Source organism: Toxorhynchites rutilus, chromosome 1 (assembly GCF_029784135.1).
Source record: "Toxorhynchites rutilus septentrionalis strain SRP chromosome 1, ASM2978413v1, whole genome shotgun sequence".
NCBI classification, from domain to species: Eukaryota; Metazoa; Arthropoda; class Insecta; order Diptera; family Culicidae; genus Toxorhynchites; species Toxorhynchites rutilus.
Window position 1 is genome coordinate 195,432,687 of NC_073744.1, and position 20,562 is coordinate 195,453,248.

The 20,562-nt window shown below is 39.1% G+C and overlaps 1 protein-coding gene across 2 annotated transcripts in view; it reads left to right on the forward strand.

The window, feature by feature from the left end:
* Positions 1-16,678, forward strand: part of LOC129773119 (rab11 family-interacting protein 1) — a 57,528-nt gene extending 40,850 nt beyond the window's left edge. The window contains exons 2-4 of one of the 2 annotated variants that reach the window (XM_055776682.1): positions 1,224-1,368; positions 14,136-15,737; positions 15,938-16,678. In XM_055776682.1, coding sequence (XP_055632657.1) covers positions 1,224-1,368; positions 14,136-15,737; positions 15,938-15,977 — 1,787 coding nt within the window. In that variant the 3' untranslated portion in view covers positions 15,978-16,678. Of the gene's footprint in view, positions 1-1,223; positions 1,369-14,135; positions 15,738-15,910 lie in introns of both variants that reach the window. The other variant, XM_055776690.1, reaches the window with a different exon arrangement.
* Positions 16,679-20,562: the final 3,884 nt, after the last annotated feature.

Sequence of the window (20,562 nt, forward strand, 5' to 3'; positions counted from 1 at the left end):
CAAACACGACCAGCCATCTGGAAGTGAGACGAATGAGTCGCCGAAAGCAAAACAAATCTTCGCTGTTGATGTTTGATTCCACCGACAAACAAAGAGCAGACGACGACAGCTTCATTATCACCGATGACTGGTTGAGGGCATGATAAGGATAATATGGATTCGTGTGATTTTGTTTTCTGAGATGAAACGCGTATGAATCTGACAGAATAATTTGTGAAATTTTGATGCTACATTCTCTATTGTCTTGATTCGAGGGACAACGAAACTTAGTACTCTTGATGTGTAATATTGAAATTTAGTTCTGAGGGAAACCATTACAATACAGATTATGCAACACTGGTTATAATCCGCAGATACGTGCACTTCGAACTATATACCTAGCTAACGTAACATTCCGTTCTACCACTTTCCACCTGGGGAACACATTCCGTGGCTACATCGTCTCCGCCACACGATTGAAAATAAAGAGGATGCAATGCAAAGTGCACTGCATAAATAAACAAGTATGCATTCTCACCGATCGTTGCTACAATGAGCTATGCACATACTCACGAAATTCCTTAGATAATATCGCGAGAGCTTGCAAAACGATGAGTGGAGGTGCTACTATCTTTCGCGTGAATCATCGCTACGACCTAATGCCGATACGTGACGGTGGTTGTAACCGACGCCTATTAGTTAGAGACGAACTGTTAATTATATAGGACACGCTGCTATTAGTAGCTGTGCTGACTTATGTTTATGTTTGTGTGGGTTGCTTAATTAAAACGTTAGACCAACGGCTAGGTGTATTTCCCAGAGCCCCGAAACCCCTAGCACATTATATTCCAATGAAGGCTGAACCCACTTTCGGTTTCACTAGCACTTTATGGCGCGTAATCGCGAGCCGACTTTGAACAAAGCCCCGTCGGTCGGTTGGTTGTGACGTCGCTTGCGATGTGCAGAAACGGAAGAAAGCCATTCCGGATCTCCTTCGTGCGCGCGTAATTAGCGGCGATGCACTACATCATCAATTAACTGTAACGAATTTGGTTCCAACGTTTCTTCTTCCATCCATCTCCGAATCATGGAGATTTGAGTGGTTCGCAAGTGGCGCTGAAGCCATTGTTTCGTAACATTCAGCATATTGATTTATTCATTTTCATTTTTTTTTCTTCTTTCCTTTCTTTTCGCCGGTCACTCCTACACGCTGAAATCATTGTTAATGTCAACGAACTGATTAGTGCAACGGGCGAAAAATCTCCTAATCAAAGGCAAGCATGGGACCAACAATTGCTTCGTCATCATCGCACTTGGCAAGGAAAAGTATCAGACCTCGATCAAGGAGAAAGCGCCGGATGCGGTCGAGTGGCACGAGGAATGTGAACTGTGAGTATATGATGGCCTTGTTGTTGTTGTTGAATTTGATGGTGTCAAACTGGAAACGGTTAACGACGTGTTTGCGACAAATAATTTATTCTGTTCGCAATTAGTCGTAGCATAACGTTTTGACGTAGGACTTCGTCTTTGATTTCTATATAGGGTGGTAACTCTGCGAAAAATTAAGGAATTTCAAATGCCTATTGCGCAAAATCGTTATTGCGATACCATTAGATAGAAAATTTCTTCAGCAATTTTAACGATCATAACACGAACCGTGAAGATAGTAAAACAAATACACAATTTAACGAATTGAGTAGTTAAGTTTTTTTTTTAGATTTTACTCGCTGTCGAGGAGCAACAAAAACGGTTCAAAAGAACTGGTCCACTTAGGTGAACGGTTAGCGACTGAGCCGGCCATCCAAGTGAACTGAGTTGCCCATCTCTATTCTATGGTCTGGATTCCTTATTCGTTCTCACTTGTTTTTTCGTGACAGACAAGGTGAGTCGATACATATTAAGAATTATTCTCCATTTGACGATGGTAAGCACTTATCAGAATCGAAGGAGAGGCTATGACTTGGAAGATGGCGACATTCTATTATTCACAAAAATTCGTTTCGGAAAGTTTCGAATATCTTATCAAAAAGTACAAATGGTTTTATTTAGCCGGCTACACTTCCCCCATCCACTTGTTCATTCTGCTTTCCCTTCTCTGAAAAAATATACAGCACCCGTTGGGATCGGTTCACTACAGAATCTAATATACAGGTCGGACTCGATTATATATAATTCGACTAGCTGACCCAGCAAACGTTGTTCTGGCATTTGAATTATTCCTAGAGAATATTTTGGGTGTTATATAAAACATAACTAATGTATCTTAAGTGCGTTTGAATGTTTGACCATCTACAAAATTATTCGAATATGATCGATAAAAAGAACGAATGAAACGATTTCAACGGAAGTTGGTATGATATTTCATGATGCAATGTGTTTCATTAATGTAACTGATATGTTTGATCTCTCAAAAGTTAAATGTAAAGAATTGAAAAGTAATAGATTTTTGTTGTAATGTTGAAAAATGAAATAAAAAAAAAAGTGCAAACGCTGTCTCGTTGGAGGAAAATACGCGCTTCTCTTTTCTAATATGCTCGGCTAAATTAATAACTGCTGGGTCTCGCTCATGAATTGGGAAACCAATGACACGCCAGACAACAATGTAGCTGATGTATCGTTCTTATTTGGAACCGCATTATTTCGTTGTTGTCATTCAATAGAGGAGTATTAACAGCGGTATTCTAATTTAGAATCATATTGCCAATTCCTTTATCCACGGACTTGCTCTTTGCTCAGCTGAGGCGAATATGGTACTACTCAACGATTTTCAAATTCGATGTCTGCGTTGTTGATATTTGTGAATGACATTATCAGTATTTATTCATTGATATATTACATATTCGCCTACACTTGCGATCGTGTCGTTGGTGAAGTCTCTAGGAAAACGCTTTGTACATATTCCATTTACCATGCAATGCGATAAAGGTTTCGAATCACCGCATGGACCATACTCCATAATTGTGGTAACAGTATCGAATTATTCATATTCCGAAATCCGATTGGTTTGAAACTCGATCGTATATCACGATCACTCGATGTCGTTTAGATACATAGAAGACATATTCCTAACCCATTGTCCTGAAAAAAAAGGTACTGAAGATGGTGAAGTTTCGAGCGACATAGCATGCGCTGCCATAAATATTTTTCAAATAGTGACGTTAGTCGTTGTGTTTATCTTTGATTGCTCAATGCATCCATGTGAAAATGCTATTTTCAGGAAGTAATTTATCAATTAAAAACATACATTCTTTTAGAGCTCCCGCTTAATATGAGGCTAACGGAATAGCGTGCAGTGAGTATTTGTGTAATCACATCGAAAAAGACGGATAAAAGGTATTTTAACGTTATGAAGTTGTTTCGAAGGCTCTCAGTGTCGGTGTGTATGTTGTGAGAGAATAATCGCCAATTAATCAAAATTTCACCGAAAATGTTACTGCTTTCAAGAACTAAGCATACGGCTGCTCTCTGGACCTTTTTATCACATAAACAATCGAAATCAGCCACGATACAATTGTCATCGGTTAAAAAACAAACAGTTGAATGATTTCATGAGAATTCTGGCTCAAATTATAATGCAACCGTGAGTACTTTCAACAATGTTTTGTTTCTTCCATATACAATCTATATTGAATGCAAATAATTACGACACGATATTTTGCTTGCCAATACAGATATGCTTAGCCTAAAACTTTATACATAACATAAAATCATCGTCAGACACAATTGAACCCCCGATTGCAGAGAATGTATTGCTTTTTCACATCGAACACATTTTTGATATGTAGAATTAACATCCGTTAAAAAAATTGGTTGAAAAACGTGTTTTTTCTTCCCGAATATTTTGCATTTTTTGCTTCACAGAAATGGAACACTAAGTTCAATGTTGTCTATGTCGAGTTGCATCGCAAAGTTGACACATCTGCACAACTCGATTGGACTTGAGTCGAACGGATATCAGAATGCAAAATTGCAATTCGGATAATTTTCACGTTACGGCGTTGCTCATGATAGCGTTTCACAAGTGAAAGTTTTCTTCCTCAAGCCACTTATATTGAATAGGTCGTAGGAATCGCAGTCGTTCGCTCTCTACCTTCGCGTACATGTCCACCATGAATTGTTGGTACAGCTCACGACATCATATAATGACATCATACGATACACATAAAATCCATCGAGCGCACTCCTTTGTTTTATTCGTCTGATATAGCTATTCATATATATATTATTTCAAAATGAGTAATGATGTTTATAATGAATGGCAGGATCACTTTGTCTAATATTTGTGCAATATTCATCTTGTTCTTTTAGAACGGTCGTACATTTTTCGTCAAAGATATTTCTTCTGACTGGCATTGTGCACATTATAGAGCTTGCCACTCAGAATAAATTCAAGGTGTGTTGTTTGGTATAGAAATCTTAACTAAGTACTACTAAAAATGATGCAAGTGATACTACGATGAGAAGGCGACCGTTGGGAACGTTAGTACTATCGAAGAAGAACATGGAGAGAGTCGTATGAACGATGTGCGTTAACGATGAATTCCAGATTATTTCTCGCGTCATTTTGCAGACACCTTCTATGATTTTAGTAACGCTTGTGCACTGAACTAGACACGTGCTCTCCAGTAGATGTTTTATCAGAATTGATGACAATAACGTGATTGTCATTTTGTAAACCGAGCAAGTGTGATTTGAAGTATTATGTGTGGATGAGAGTTCGATCTAGCGCCATCTGTCATTTAACAACATAAATAAATTCGTTCTGTTTGAAAAACGACCGACGGTTAAATTATTTGAATATTGTTTGTACAAAACTACTAAAATTGCGCTTAAAAATAGAAGCAAAATTTAAGAAAAAAATATTCAGATTTCTTCTATTTATTAGATAACATTATGATTTGTCTTCGGATGGTGGTGGGGCACATTCGGACACTGTTTAATACCTCATAAAATTTGTGTCTGATTGTTGTGATTCTCAGACCTAATGATGGTTCGAAACCACAAAAAGAAAACCGATGAACGAAGACGAGATGGAAAGAGCTATCGAACTAGTTTCGAATAGAACGTTTTCATGATTCTAGCTCACAGATGGTCCAACTGGGTCCATTGTCTTTGCTAATTCCCCAACTAACGGATGCATAACGGGAAAACTGTTTTTCAATGTTCTGGAACATTTGAAAAAGTTAGCAAAAGGCAACGTAAACGAATCAATTTCAAGAAATCAAAAATCAATCAAAAAGTCACTGTACTTTGGAAGCAATTAAATATTGCCGAGAAAATTGCACAATTCATGTATCTTTTCCACCTTATGTCACAAATCGCTTACAACCGTTGGATGTTTCAGTTCTGGGCCCTCTCAAAAGCAAAAGCTCTCAGTTTCCCAGAACGATTGGCTACTCAACCATCCTGGACATACTATTTCAGGTATAGTTGCATCGGCTTATGATGCTTCTTTCAATCTGAGTAATATCCTAGCTGGATTCAAAATGACAGGTTGCTATCCATTCTCAAGAAAGGTTTTTTTTGGACAAGGATTTTGAACGCTCAAATGATTTCACCTACTGGAGCGGAGGTAGCAACTGACTCAGCGGGTAGTACAACAATACTGCAAAACATTGCGTCTACAGCACAGATAGATTTTACTTTGGCAACTTTTACTTGGCAACTGAAAAATGCAGAATATGCTGGAAATAAGAGGAAACGGAAGTGATTGTTGATAAACATAAAATTTTAATTTTTTGTTGTCCGAAAGTACCCCACACATGGGGCGCATTCGGACAGAAAGGCAATTTTTAAAAAGGAATAGACCATTCGTAATCGTATCAACGCACACCTCTGACACGCTCATATGATACATTTATGTCCAAATGATAACCAGGATGAATTCAGGATTTTTTTTTAAAGTTTACAAAAATATTAAAAATCATTGAAAAAAAGTATTCGAATGTGCCCCCCTCTCCCCTACTGATCAAAACAAACGAACTAATCAAAACTTACAATAGGCCGTATGAATAAAAACAAAATTCACCTTTACTTTACTTCATTCGAGCAGTCGTGCAGTGAGATTAATAGCGAATTCGTTTTTGTTCAGTTTCAACCCTAGTGCCGCACTAACTGCTGTCAAAACGTTTTTTTATTCACTCAGTTTCGCACTCAGTGTCGCACTAGTTCGCCCCGAAAGCTGTTAGTTTCGCACTGAGATGTTTCACGGGTTGGCACTCGGGTTCACCAATACAACTATACTGAACTGTCAAGTTCCGAGTATTGTTTTGGAAAATCTGAAAATAAAGACTATGAAAATGGAAAACCTGCTGCTTTTGCTTTTGTATTTTTGGAATCGTAATCCAATTCGGATTCTGATTTTGAAGAGTATATTCGAGTAGACAGCATTAAGCTACGTGTTCTTTCATTGGGAGGCGGAAATAACGATGGATATTCAGGTGGAATAAACCTGCTTTCAAAATCATGATCTAATGATGATTTTATATTATAATTATTTGTGGATCAAACAGGAAATGCATTGACAAATGGTTAAGTGAGTGTTAGAACTACATGTGTTAGGGAATCAAACAATATGAAGTAAAAATTTTCATTCAAACTTTTATATTTTTACACTGCACTTGGTCCTTCTGATCTGATAGAGAATAATTTACCTCCCAAGCACGAATATCGTCACCAGATGTCGACACTGTACATTTGTCGTAGCAAATATAAACAAATCAAACTATATAACGCACACCAACAAACCATCGCATTCGTGAAACTGAAAACGTTTTTTTATTACAGAGTCAGTTTGGCACTGACTCAGTTTTAAAAACGAATTCGCTATAAGTTTTTACCAAGGCGCGTAGATGTATATCCTAAGGTGGGCCAACTTGCTAAAACCACTCTTCAGCCATCTTGGAAGTCTACTGTGTTTTGTTTGTAAACAAAACACAATACGCTAGTGCCGAAGCTCGCTCCTGATCAGTCTGTCTCTTTCACGCTTCAAGGAAATAATTCCCCTTCTGCTTTCTTCCGTACTGTTTTCATATACCGCTCCCCTAACCAACTTAGTGACGAAACGGCAGACCCGTCTTGGTTTTTACTACGTTTGGTATGAATAAAAGAAACAACAAAGTATTTACTTTTCGAAAATGGATGTTTAGCTGATTTCGTATAAATAAAACAGCATTCATCAAGTATTTACTTCGTTATTATCAAGTATGCTCATGAGCATACTTTGGATCTGAAAACACTATCATTCGTTTTGATGTCATATCCGATTTATGTTTAATGCTGCTATCTTGCGCTTGAAGTTAAACAAGTTAACGATCCGCATTGATGGCATTGAGCTTCGTTTACTAGTTCAGGGGAGCGTAAAAAAATTGATTGATTTCAGGCAGAATGAGCAGGTTTTTATAATTCAAATTATGAATGAAAAATAACCTTTCCGTACCAAATTGGCATTCTGTTTAAATGAAAAACACTTTTGTTTGCAGGTGGTGAAGAAATCTTATACGATATTGTTTTTGAAGAAAACTTTATATTATAATGAAAAGTTTCAGTAATGATGTTGGAAATGTATAGCCAAAGGGTTAAATAAAAGACGGAAAAAGTGTTTTAAGTGATTAAATAACATGATGTGAACATGTTCATTCAAATTTTAACATTTGAAAACTGGCTTCGTGTCTTTTAATATGATAGGTATTACACTAACGAGATAGGAACCCAAACTATGGTCCCTAATTGAAAGTCGCCACCAGACGTCGACACTATTCCTTTTTCATCGCGAATTCACGCTTTGTAAAAAAAAACGTTTTGAAACGAAACCTAAACATTTTGTTGATAGATGTTTGACGAAGTAAAAACTATGTTCGAATTCGAAAATCAAATTAGTAAAGTAAACTTTTATTCATACGGATTCAAGTAAATACCAAGACGGGTCTATGGTACTAGGTTCATCACTAAGTTGGTTAGGGGAGCGGTATATGAAAACAGTACGGAAGAAAGCAGAAGGGGAATTATTTGCTTGTAGCGTGAAAGAGACAGACTGATCAGGAGCGAGCTTCGGCACTAGCGTATTGTGTTTTGTTTACAAACAAAACACAGTAGACTTCCAAGATGGCTGAAGAGTGGTTTTAGCAAGTTGGCCCACCTTAGAATATACTTCTAAGCGCCTTGGTAAATACTAGGAAAGTTTACTTTACTTGGAAACGGGCAGAATAAGTAAATACTTTGTTTTATTCATACGACCTAATAAAAGCAGGGGTACGACTAAAACGTCAAATCCCTCATATTGCCAGTGTACCCAATATTGCTGCGGTTTACTGACATTTTGGTTCAATCAATTACTGTTGTGTACAACTCGGTGCGGTTATATAGTCGAATAGTGGCTAACTTTAAACTCCATGTTAAATGTGAACACCTCCATGTGAAACCGGAATATGAAAATCGCTCATGCAGTTAGAATAAAGCAGCGCATTTTTCGATTTCAATCCTCGTAAATGATATGTTGATAAACAAATGACGCCATATTGATTTTGATTTTGGGTAGCCTATATTCAATTGATGTCTAACCCCTGAATAAAAGCAACAATCAAACCAAAACAAACTGCTCGAAAAATTATGACAGTTGTACAGATCCGCGTTTAGGGCATTGAGCTTCGTATTACGAAATGGGGGAGGAGTAGGCATGACAATATGGGTTTGCAGAAGAAATGAACACGCTTTTAAAATAATTATTATGAATGAAAATTATTTTTCCCAAATCAAATTAGTACTCTATGTATATGAAAATCACTTTTGTTTGCAAGTAGTTTAAAAAATATCATACAAAAATTGTGTCTAAATATAATTTTATATTATAATGGTAAGTTTCGATGAGCATATCTGAAAAATCATAGAAAATAGTTTGAATTAGGATCAGAACAACCTACTTCTAGTAGGTAAATAACGCTAAGAAAAAAAATTCATACAAATTTCAGTAATTTAAAACTGCCTTAGGGCCGACTAATCTGATAGAGAAGAGTTGGCCTCATACAAACTAATGTCGTATCAGGGGATAGTAACTTCAAGCAAAAAAGTGGGACCGATTCGAGATTGCTTTTATGTAAACAGTGAACTTTTTTTACACTCTAAAAATTGCACTGACGACTGAATGATATTGTCAATTTGTGCGAGATGCCTCAAAACAGCTGGGAATAAATATTGTTTATATACAGTAAGTTACATTTAATGCGACGTTTAGATTATTGGACAGACCTGTAATGTGACACGTTTAATTGGACATTTTTGTAAACATCGAGTTCGGGGCCCGAATTATGGCGTCATATTAAAGTTGCCACCAGACTTAGACACTGTACCACTCACATCGTCAATGTTCAATTACAGGCCAAAATCGCCTCCAAAGCGACACTGAGTGGTGCCTCGGCATGTCGTATTGAATTTAAATTACTGTATTATATTGTTATTTATGTTCGCATCATAAGCAACGAACACACATTTATTTTCCACTTGCAACCGTATTCACGATCATTGGATGGATGAATATACGATTTATACATGCATCTAGTACGACTATTGTCATGCATATATACGATTTAAAACAGACAACCAAAAAACGAATGGCGGAAACGTTCTTGATAATTATTATAATTATTACAGATGTTTGTAAATACATGTATGTTTGGAATATTGCGTTAAAAATTATTTTTAAGTCCGAATATTTCCGGTTTCAAGAAAAGTGAAAGTTAAAATTGCTTTTTTTATTTTTAACTTTTAAGAACGAAAGATTATCTGTTTGCCGGTCTTTTGCGTTCTGATAAACATAGTTACAAAAATAAATTAGTTCAACTTCGTCATTCAATTTCACTTAACTGAAAACTGTAAACATGAGATTATGAACTTGACAAACCAAGCTGCCAAGTATGCCAACTCAGCAAACATTAAATAGTATAACTATCGTATATAGAGCATCGAATATCTGATATTTTGGGTGATATATGATGCGCCCAAATAGCATATACAGTAAGTTACCTCTAATCCTCGACATACCGAGGCACTACTCAGTATCGCGTTAGAGGTGATTGGCCTTTAATTGGACATTCACGATGATAGTGGTACAATGTCGACATCTGGTGGCGACTTTCAATCTGGGGCCGTACTTTGGGTACCAAACTCGATGTTTACAAAATATCCAATTAGAGGTGAAAATGTCCAATTATTTGTGTCCCATTACAGGTCTGTCCAATTAACTAAATGTCGAATTAGAGGTAACTTACTGTACATGCAAGGTCATTAGGCAATACCTAATAACATAATAAGTCTGTTGTCATACGAATATACGATTCATCACTGCCATTAAAAAAATGGCGGAAAATATCAAAGTAAAATGTTCGGCCCGGGTAATCACCATTTTTGTATGTATATAGAACCTTTATAAACATTTATGTTTGTACAAATAGGAATTAATCAATTGACTTTTAAGGATATAAATGTTTGATATTAGTGGTGATGACGGTTATAAAATTGCTCCGATGGGATTTGAACTCCGGTTGTTTGAATTATCAAACTGCAGCTAGCTCGTACGGCTATCTGAAATATGATTTTAGGGCAAATAAAGCTCTTACATATGATACGAAAGAGTTGCAATCGGATACGTCATTCCTGATTGTTTATTGTGCTTTAGTGGAAATATCGCAAAATTTATATAGAAATGTTTAAATAATGTTCAGTACTACATGTTTCAAGTAATCAAATAACATGAAGTAACAAATTTCATTCATATTTTAACAATTTGAAACTGCCTTCGAACCGGCCCAGCAAACATTAAATCGTAAAAAAATCGAGGGGTTTTATCCGAGACACGACCGTTTAGAACGTAGGACTACGCAATCTTCTTTCTTTTGAAATTTGATGGTTAATCATTTCGAATATAATTTGCGAATACGTCGAAATTTCATAAATAACTCTTTAGTAAAAAGTTCCAGGGACTCTCAAAAGGTTGAATGGCTTGCGTAGTTTTGTAGAATCATTTCGAGAAGCAACGATCATTTTTTGCCTTTGCGAGAACAATACACTAATTGGTCATATGTCGCAATTTGTTTCTTTATATCAATGCACGCATTGCACTGAATATTAACAAGAGGCATCTTCCGTGCATCGCCATCAAAGACGAATGAACTGGCTGAGTTTCAAGTGTCTATAATTCAAAAGAAAAAAGAAAAATTGCATCGTCATTCAACAAGTATCAAACACGCGTCTAACAGATGCACACAGTTGCAGTGCTAAAAATGAAACATCGCGAGAATGACTGTTTATGAAAAATCGTTTCTCGACTCTCGGTCAAAACCGTCAACAAAGTTTCTCTAAGTTTCTATGTTTCGCGCAACGAAAATGTTGCTTGTTTCCGAAAAACCAAACATCGATGTTTAGAAGCGACCTATAATCATTTGCACTCTTCTCTTTTTTCGCTTTCTTTGCCATGACTCGGATGGTTGTGTTAATTGCAATGCCAGATACACTTCAAATGAAATATTCACTAGCGTTCACAGCTCGAGGGGAAACATTAAACACAAAACGAGTAGAATAAGCTACCTTTGTTGTTTCGGGCACAGAAAGATTCTGAGAATTTTCCTCAGAGGAGATGCAATACTTAAAGTCTGCTTCATTTAATATTGGAACAAATTCTTTTGCTCATTGTGGCGCTCCTAGTGGACGGGTTTGGAAACTTTTTTCACCCACGTGTCGGGAAATTCATTACCTTTCACCATGTATTTATGTCATAACACCAAACGATAGCATTTTGTAAACAACCGCCATGGAAGCCGAACGGAGAGATAAAATTGTGCACAGTTTTCTTGAAAATCCATTGTTGTCGGCATATAAGCTAGCTAAACAGCTTAAAATGCCCAGAAATACCGTATGGCGTGTTATCAAGCAGTACAAGGAAACATTGACGACGGCTCGGAAGCCGCATTCGAAGCGTCGGAGTGGAACTGTCGACCGGAAACTGCGTGGGAAAGTCATCAAGGCCGTCAAGAGGAATCCCAATCTTTCAGACCGCGATTTGGCCAATAAGTTCCAGGCCGCTCACAGTACGGTGCGACGAATTCGTCTCCGGGAAGGAATAAGGTCATTCCGAGCCAGCAAACAGCCAAATCGGACGCTGAAGCAGAACAATGTGGCCAGAATCCGTGCTCGAAAGCTGTACGACCAAGTGCTGACCAAGTTCGACGGATGTATTCTGATGGACGATGAGACCTACGTGAAGGCGGACTTTGGGCAAATCCCAGGTCAAAAATTTTATTTGGCGACGGCTCGGGGGGATGTACCTGCAGAATTTAAGTTCGTGTTTGCGGATAAATTCGCCCGCAAGTACATGATACAGGGGATATGCAGTTGTGGACAGAAAACCAAAGTCTTTCTCACTGACAAGACAATGACATCAGAAGTCTACAAAAAAGAGTGCCTACAGAAACGGATTCTGCCGTTTATTCGTGCCCACGACCGTCCAGTAATGTTTTGGCCGGACCTCGCAAGCTGCCATTACAGCAAAACGGTTATGGAATGGTACGCAACGAACGGGGTCAGCGTAATACCGAAGGACCTCAACCCCCCAAACTGCCCCCAGTTCCGGCCGATAGAGAAATACTGGGCAATCACGAAGCGGAGGCTTAAGGCAAAGGAAATACTTGTTAGGAACATGACTCAAATGAAGAACTGGTGGAATCAAATCGCCAAAACGGTGGACGAAAAGGGTGTGCGCCGCCTAATGTGTCGTATTACGGGAAAAGTACGAGAATTTCTTCGAAACAGCAATGAATAATTTTTTTAATTTTTTTTATGAAAGAGTAAAGAAAATGCTACATTTGTATGAAAAACAAATTATGAATTCGTTAATAAATGACTGAACTACACGCAATTGTTTGTGTTCCAATATTAAATGAAGCAGACTTTATACGCTAGAAACAGCTTACTTATAATGCAAGGGTGGAGTTTACTTCGCAATTTTTTTCATTCTGCTATCCCCCTTCGTTGTTTCTGTTCTAGCGGTTGCACAAATGAACAGAACAAAAGTATGGAAAAATGGGAATGCTTCCAATTTTCATCAGTTTAAACTATATACAGACTATGGGATTGTAATGTAAAGCATATCAAACAAAAAAAATCTTAGAAATATTCCAATTTGATTGGTATGCAAATCGTTTAAATTCGTTCGTAGAAAAAATAGTTATTAACGTTAACTTTATTTCATAAAAACGTGACCTGTTTTCTGATTTGGTACCCTTAATGGAAGACGTAGTCCTACGTTAAAAATCTAAGATTGGTGGCGATATACATACATCCTAGACACATTACTTGTATGATGTGTATAACTGGCATATGCATATAAAATTGGAGGCCATATACATGTATATGGGGTATATGATGTAACATAAACGACAATTATACGATTTAAGTTTTTCTAAGATGTATGTATATCGCCTCCACGTTTACATGTATGAGCTGGCAGGCGCTTCATATACATGCAATTCATATTAGTCATACTTGTATGTTTGTGAATATAATTCTCAAAATAAAATCATTACACTAAACCTTCGTTTCAAACAACTTATAAGCAACCAAATCACGCAATAAACATCAAGAATTGCTGGGAATCTGTTATCAACATTTGTTCAAATTTAAAAAGGTGCTTAACTCCAATTTTGTTGACATCTTTTATGCATTCAATTAAATTGTACGATAAATCATATATAAACATAAACATTCCCACCTTTCATCCTTCATTAAACACCTCGTAGTAGAAATCTGTCAGTATGCATACACTCTCCTACGAAACATAGTGGAAAAAAATATATTCGTCGATGTAAACAAGCGGTGAAAAAGGAGACACTTTTCGACGAGTGATTTGTATGAAGTTCCACTGCCGTGGTCGTATCCAGATGTTGACACCATTGCGCCGTCAACGCGAATAGCGAACTCGCTCGATGCTATCGACTTTCTCGGTATCTATAATAGTAAAATAGAGCTAACGAGCAAAATTCTTATCGCCTCGATTTCTATAATAGGGCGCAAAATCTTTTAAAAGTCCTACATCAAGTTTCCGTACGTGCCTCTAGGCCCAGACCCTTCTACGTTTTTTTTTTAAATTGATCCTATTATTCATTCCACAGCCAAATCCCATCGCAGGGCAACCGAGCGGAACTGGTGCTGACGGCCCTCCATCACAACACGCTCGGTATCGATGAGTTCTTGGGTCAGGTTTCGCTTCCGCTGAACGAGATGGATGTGTACGAGCGTCCCCGATCGCGATGGTTCAAGCTCCAGAGCAAACCTGGCAAGGAGAAGAAGAAAGAACGGGGTGAGTTGGAGGTGCGGGTAGCGTTCACAGTGAAGGCAGGGTCACTCACGGACCTCAGCAAGAAGGAAAAGAATAAAAGTTCGATCAGCAATCTGGCAACCAGCGTGGGCGGTTCGTTGCTGAGTATTGGTGCTATCGAGAAACGGAAGGGATTGAAAAAATTTGCAAAATCATTGGGATCAAGGGTTCACATCAACGGTCTCGGCAAGAAAAAGAAGAAGAACAAGGATGGTGATGGCGAAGGAGACGATGACACTTCGTTTGCTGGGAGTTACTCGAGCATCGGGACGCCGAGTGGGTTACAATCGAGACAATCCAGGCAAACGTTCGGAGATGCGGATCCGGGTGTAATCAGCGAAGACGAGGACGAGTTCGTGTTCGATAATCTGTCGCATAAAAGCTCCGGGAGCTCGTTGAACATCAGAGCCCAGAATGGCTCGAATCATATACTGCCAAAATCTGCAACACAGTCAACTGCTTCAACGCCGGATGAGACGAGAAAGCTAAAGTCGATAACGCTTCCACCATCGAAACCACCAAGGCTGCTCTCGGAATCGGAAATGGAAGGGGCTAATCCCTCGCCAAAGGTGGACGAATGGGAGCAAAAATTGTACGGAAAGCATCTCGAAATTGGAAGCACAGATTCGTTGAAGCGGCGCTCATGGGAGAGCTCTCGGGTACCCGGAGTGCTATCGGTACAGCAGGAAGAGGACGAAGAACAGACACCACAGAAGCAATCTTCGCAGGAAGTGATTGTTCTTCCTGCAGCTGTGTCCGTCACAGCACCAACATCCCCACTGCTAGCGGATAAAACTCACAAAGAAGACAGTCACGCTAAACCAAAACCACTTCCGCGCGCTGGTTCGCAGGATATCGGCAAGGCGAACGACAAACTGATCATGGATGGATCACCGACTGCCACAAGCAACAGCGTCAGCAGCAGTCGAAAGTCAATCAATCAACCGTCGCCAAAGCTAGAGAAGGACAGTACCTCGTTCGCTAAGAAGCTGAAGCATTTCATCAAAGACCATCGAGCGGAATCGATGGAGAACCTTTCCAGTGGCGGTAAGAAGCATCTTAACGGTATCAAACAGCAGCAGCAGCCGCAATTCAGCCACGAGCGAATCATCATCGGGGGTGAGAATGGTTCTCCCGGGACGGGTGATATCCTTCCGAAGATGGCGAGGCAGAGCAAGCTGGTGACTGAGGTTTCGCCGGAAATCGCGGCCAAGTACGAGGGCAAAACGCGCGAGGATATGATGAAAATCGCCCACAATCTCGAGAATGAGGTCCACTATCAGAAGCAGAAAGTGAAAGAGCTGGAAGATTATCTCGACAGTCTGCTGCTGAAGGTGATGGAGTGTCATCCGAGGATACTACAGAATCCTTACCAAAAGGGGAACCCTACGAAGAGGTGAGTGTGGAGAGTGTGTTGGTTGATTATGTTTTAGGGCTGTGGTGTTTTCAGTTCCGTTCATCTTTCGTTTCATCACGACTCATGGGTATAAGCTAATGCTCCCCTCTCTGTTACCTTTGTTTTTTGTTTGCGTGATTTAAACCCGAGCCAACCCTATTCTCTACTTACAGTGGATGATTTGCCCTTCTTCCTTACAGCGGCTTTAGCAAGCAATTGATGGGATGCATCTATCTTTAGCGCATAGCGAAACTAATAACGCCCACTAACAACAGAACTGACCCGATTACTAAATGTGAAGCAAACCAAAATTGCGAACGGTAAGCATATTAACTCAATAATCCACTCTACTGTTTAATCCCTGAAGAGAATTCTCCATTAAACTAACAATCATACCAATCCAAACTAAAAAAAAAAACGAAAGCAAAAGACAACAACCATTTTAGGAAAATTATTCCACCAAAACCGAGTAGAGAGCAGATTCTAAATAAGCATCGTGTGCATTTCGAATGCTCAACAAATTATTGCGAAAGGATATTGATTTTTATTAGCTCGTGATCTACCTTTTTATATTATGATGATGTTTATAGCAATACACATACACACCCAGCAAGTACGCATTTTATTAACCGAACTATTCTCGGATCGAAAATTTAAACCATTGTCAGCTCGTGTGTCCTTTCAGCAGCTGGAGCTGGAGATGTTAAATTTGTACCTTAAGATTATATAAAATTATTATTTTTCTTCTTTTTATTTAAATCGAAACGGACACAGAAAAGCGTAAGGAAAGCCTTAAAAAGACATATTTATGGAAGAAGAAATGTATAATAAATAATTTAATGAATATACTGTTGACAATTCACGATCGAATTGAAGAGAAAGAGATCCAGAGAGCATATTCGGAAGAAGACAGTCGGAAATAAACATATATTTTGCATTAATTTTTGTTGCAGATTATTTCAACGCGGTGGATCTGCTGCAGTTGATTGTAGATGACATTTGTCCCTTGGTACGTAACCTTTATTGTCCGTGGTAATTATCTATATTGTTTGGAGACTAGCGCGCCTCATGAAACAGAATATCACAGTTTGCCCAATTCGAAAAAAACGAAAATGTTTGGATATCAGAATACTTAAGTCGTTCCAATAGTAATGTACATACACTATTGATGAATGATACCTTTCAAAGGCAAACATCGTTTTCCAAACGAAACTATTCATCGTAATCATTGGCTACATGCCATTACAAATGTTGAATATATTTGCATCAATATTAACTCCAAAACAGTAAACAATGCATGAGCCCCGAGAGCGAGCCTAACTGTATGCTGCCTATGCTCAATTCGTATTGGTTGGGATAGGGTTGCCAGAGCACTGATTTGCCCAATTAAAAACAAACTGTATTGTTCTATCGAACCCCATCATAGGCAGCCATGTTTTTGCAATAGCTGGAGCAGATTCCGGATAACGTTTGTCAAGCCATGCTTTGGTTTGTACAGTATTTTTTCCCCGTCAAAAAGCAATGCTTTATCAATACACGAAATTCGGATTTTTCTGAATATTGTCCCGCATGACTGGAGACAAGTGAGAGTGATAGTCATACGAAAACCCAACAAGCCGGCTTGCGATCACAACTCGTATAGGCCGATTGCAATGTTATCCTGTATTCGCAAATTGTTAGAGAAAATGATTCTACTTCGTTTAGACAAGTGGGTCGAAACGAACAATTTGCTGTCAAATACGCAGTTTGGCTTCCGCCGAGGTAAAGGGACGAATGATTGTCTCGCGCTGCTATCTTCTGAAATCCAACTCGCATTTGCTCGCAAAGAACAAATGGCTTCCGTTTTTCTCGATATCGAAGGGGCATTTGATTCAGTTCCAAGGAAATTCTCTCAGAGAAGCTTCATAATCGTGGACTTTCACCAATTCTGAATAATTTCCTGTACAATTTACTGTCAGAAAAGCACATGAATTTCTCTCATGGCAACTCAAAATCTTCTCGTTACAGTTTTATGGGCCTACCGCAAGGCTCCTGCCTAAGCCCCCTCTTGTACAGTTTTTACGTCAATGATATGGATGATTGTCTAACTAGAGACTGCACGCTGAGACAACTTGCAGACGATGGAGTTATTTCCATCACGGGTACTAATCCCGTCGCTCTGCAAAAGTCGTTGCAAGATACCATGAACAATCTGTTCACGTGGGCCCTCAAGCTGGGTATCGAATTCTCTACGGAGAAAACTGAAATGGTCGTTTTTTCTAGGAAGCACGAACCCGCCCAATTCCAGCTTTACCTATCCGGCAAAACGATCCAACACTCTATGTTTTTCAAATACCTGGGTGTATATTTTGATTCTAAATGTACCTGGGGGAGACACATTGCGTATTTGAAACAGAAATGCCAGCAAAGAATCAATTTTCTCCAAACAATAACCGGAACATGGTGGGGTGCCCATCCAGGAGACCTCATTCAGTTGTACAAAACAACGATATTGTCAGTGTTAGAATATGGCAGTTTTTGCTTCCGATCAGCTGCCAGGATTCATATTCTCAAGCTGGAGAGAATACAATATCGTTGCCTGCGTATAGCCATGGGGTGTTTGCATTCGACACATACGATGAGTCTCGAAGTTTTGGCAGGAGTACCCCCGCTTACTCTTCGGTTCACAGAATTATCCTACAGATTTCTCATCCGTTGCAAGATCATGAATCCATTGGTGATTGATAACTTCGAAAATCTACTCCAGCTGACTCCTCAGTCAAGTTTTATGTCTTTATACCATGAGTACCTTACCCACGACGTGCACCCTTCACCAGGCATCTCCAACCAAGTTTGCTTCCCATACTTTTGCAATTCCTCTGTCATTTTTGATCTGTCCATGCGACAAAAAATCCATGGAATACCAGATCACCTACGCTCCAATGTTATTCCGTCGATATTTTCGGAAAAATATGGGAAAGTTGGATCTGATAAAATGTTCTTTACTGACGGTTCATACATAAACGGGTCCACTGGCTTCGGCATCTTCAATGAAAATTCCAGTGCCTCTTTCAAACTCAAAGATCCTTGTTCCGTGTATGTCGCAGAAATGGGTGCGATATACTATGCTCTAGAGATCATTGAAACACTGCCCATCGACCATTATTTTATTTTTTCAGACAGTCTCAGCTCAATAGAGGCAATCCGCTCAATGAAAGTTGATAAACGCTCATCTTATTTCCTAACAAGAATAAGACATCTATTGAGTGTTTTGGTCGAAAAATTATTCAAGATTACCTTAGCATGGGTTCCCTCTCATTGCTCGATTCCGGGGAATGAGAAAGCGGACTCGCTAGCTAAGGTGGGCGCTTCAGAAGGCACACTTTTTGAAAGGCAAATTGCCTATAATGAATTTTTTCACATTCCTCGTCAGGACACACTCGTTAGTTGGCAGCGCATGTGGAGTGAAGATGAGTTCGGTCGTTGGTTACACACGATTATCCCTAAGGTCTCGACGAGTGCATGGTTTAAGGGATTGAATGTAGGTCGTGATTTCATTCGCGTGATATCTCGGCTTATGTCCAATCACTACAACCTAAACGCGCATCTCTATCGCATTGGGCTCGCAGCAAACAATCTTTGTGATTGTGGCGATGGCTACCACGACATCGAGCATGTTGTCTGGTCGTGTATCCGGTTCCATGCTGCTCGCTCTCAGCTCTCTAGAGCACTGAGAGCAAAAGGCAGACAATCGGATATCCCCGTCCGGGATATCTTAGGTAGCCGGGATCCTGATCTTCTGCTTCATCTATACCTGTTCCTCAGAAACGCCGATGTCAACGTTTAATGATGTTTCCTTCGTTGTGTCCCCGTTTCATATCCCTCCTAGCGATCGATAAACTTTTACTTAGTCGCGGCAATACATACACACACTCTTTACAGATGCACGGGCCAAAGGTTGTGCAGTCCACTGATCATTCAACAAGAGCCAAAGGTTGTACCGCTCATGACAACTCTACACGAACTGATGATTGCGCCGGCTAGTGACCATTCTATCCTGGATTCCTCGAGTCGAGAAAGACGCACCACGCTAGATATGGGGTACAGACTAGGGAGCGTTGCTGATTAATGGTCAGCTGCATCCCAATAGGAAGTAGCCCGTGTCGGGCACACGTATAGAGCATCGAAGACTGCAACATACCAATTATGAGAACACTTGTAATACTAACCTCGAGCCAACCGCGAGTAATCGGTTACATATTACTAACATAGTTGTAAAACAAAATTTGTCAAAATATTGGACTCCCGGCCCCGTCAGGCTAACGCCACATGTGCCTTAATAAAAAATATATTTTGGGAAAAAAAAAGATTATTCTAATTGACGTGACTAATGAATACAAATTTGCCTCTTCATTCAACTGACTTCAATCCACACTTCTACTGCACTCTGACATGAATCTCTACTTGCGTACATAATAATATTTTTACGTCCTTATAAAGTGAAACGAAAACTTGATTTCTGATGCAAAAAAAGTGGTCACCATTGATGGACGGTTTATCGTCTTCCCACCGTGAACTCACACCAACGAAATTAGAAAGTTATAAGGTATGGTATAAAGGTCCTCGCGTTAGTATTAGTAAATAGCGTGCAGTTCGTGAGGAATTCTAAACAAAATTTTAATTCACTTTGTCTCCGAATTCAATTTAAAAAAAAAAACATACAAAAAACGGGTTTGTATCAACAAAATTTACAAATTTGTCAGTTTTTCTGAACGCAACACTGCACGCTATTTTATATGTGTGAGTAATTTCCATGTACGATACAATAAAAACTAGCTCACCTGTA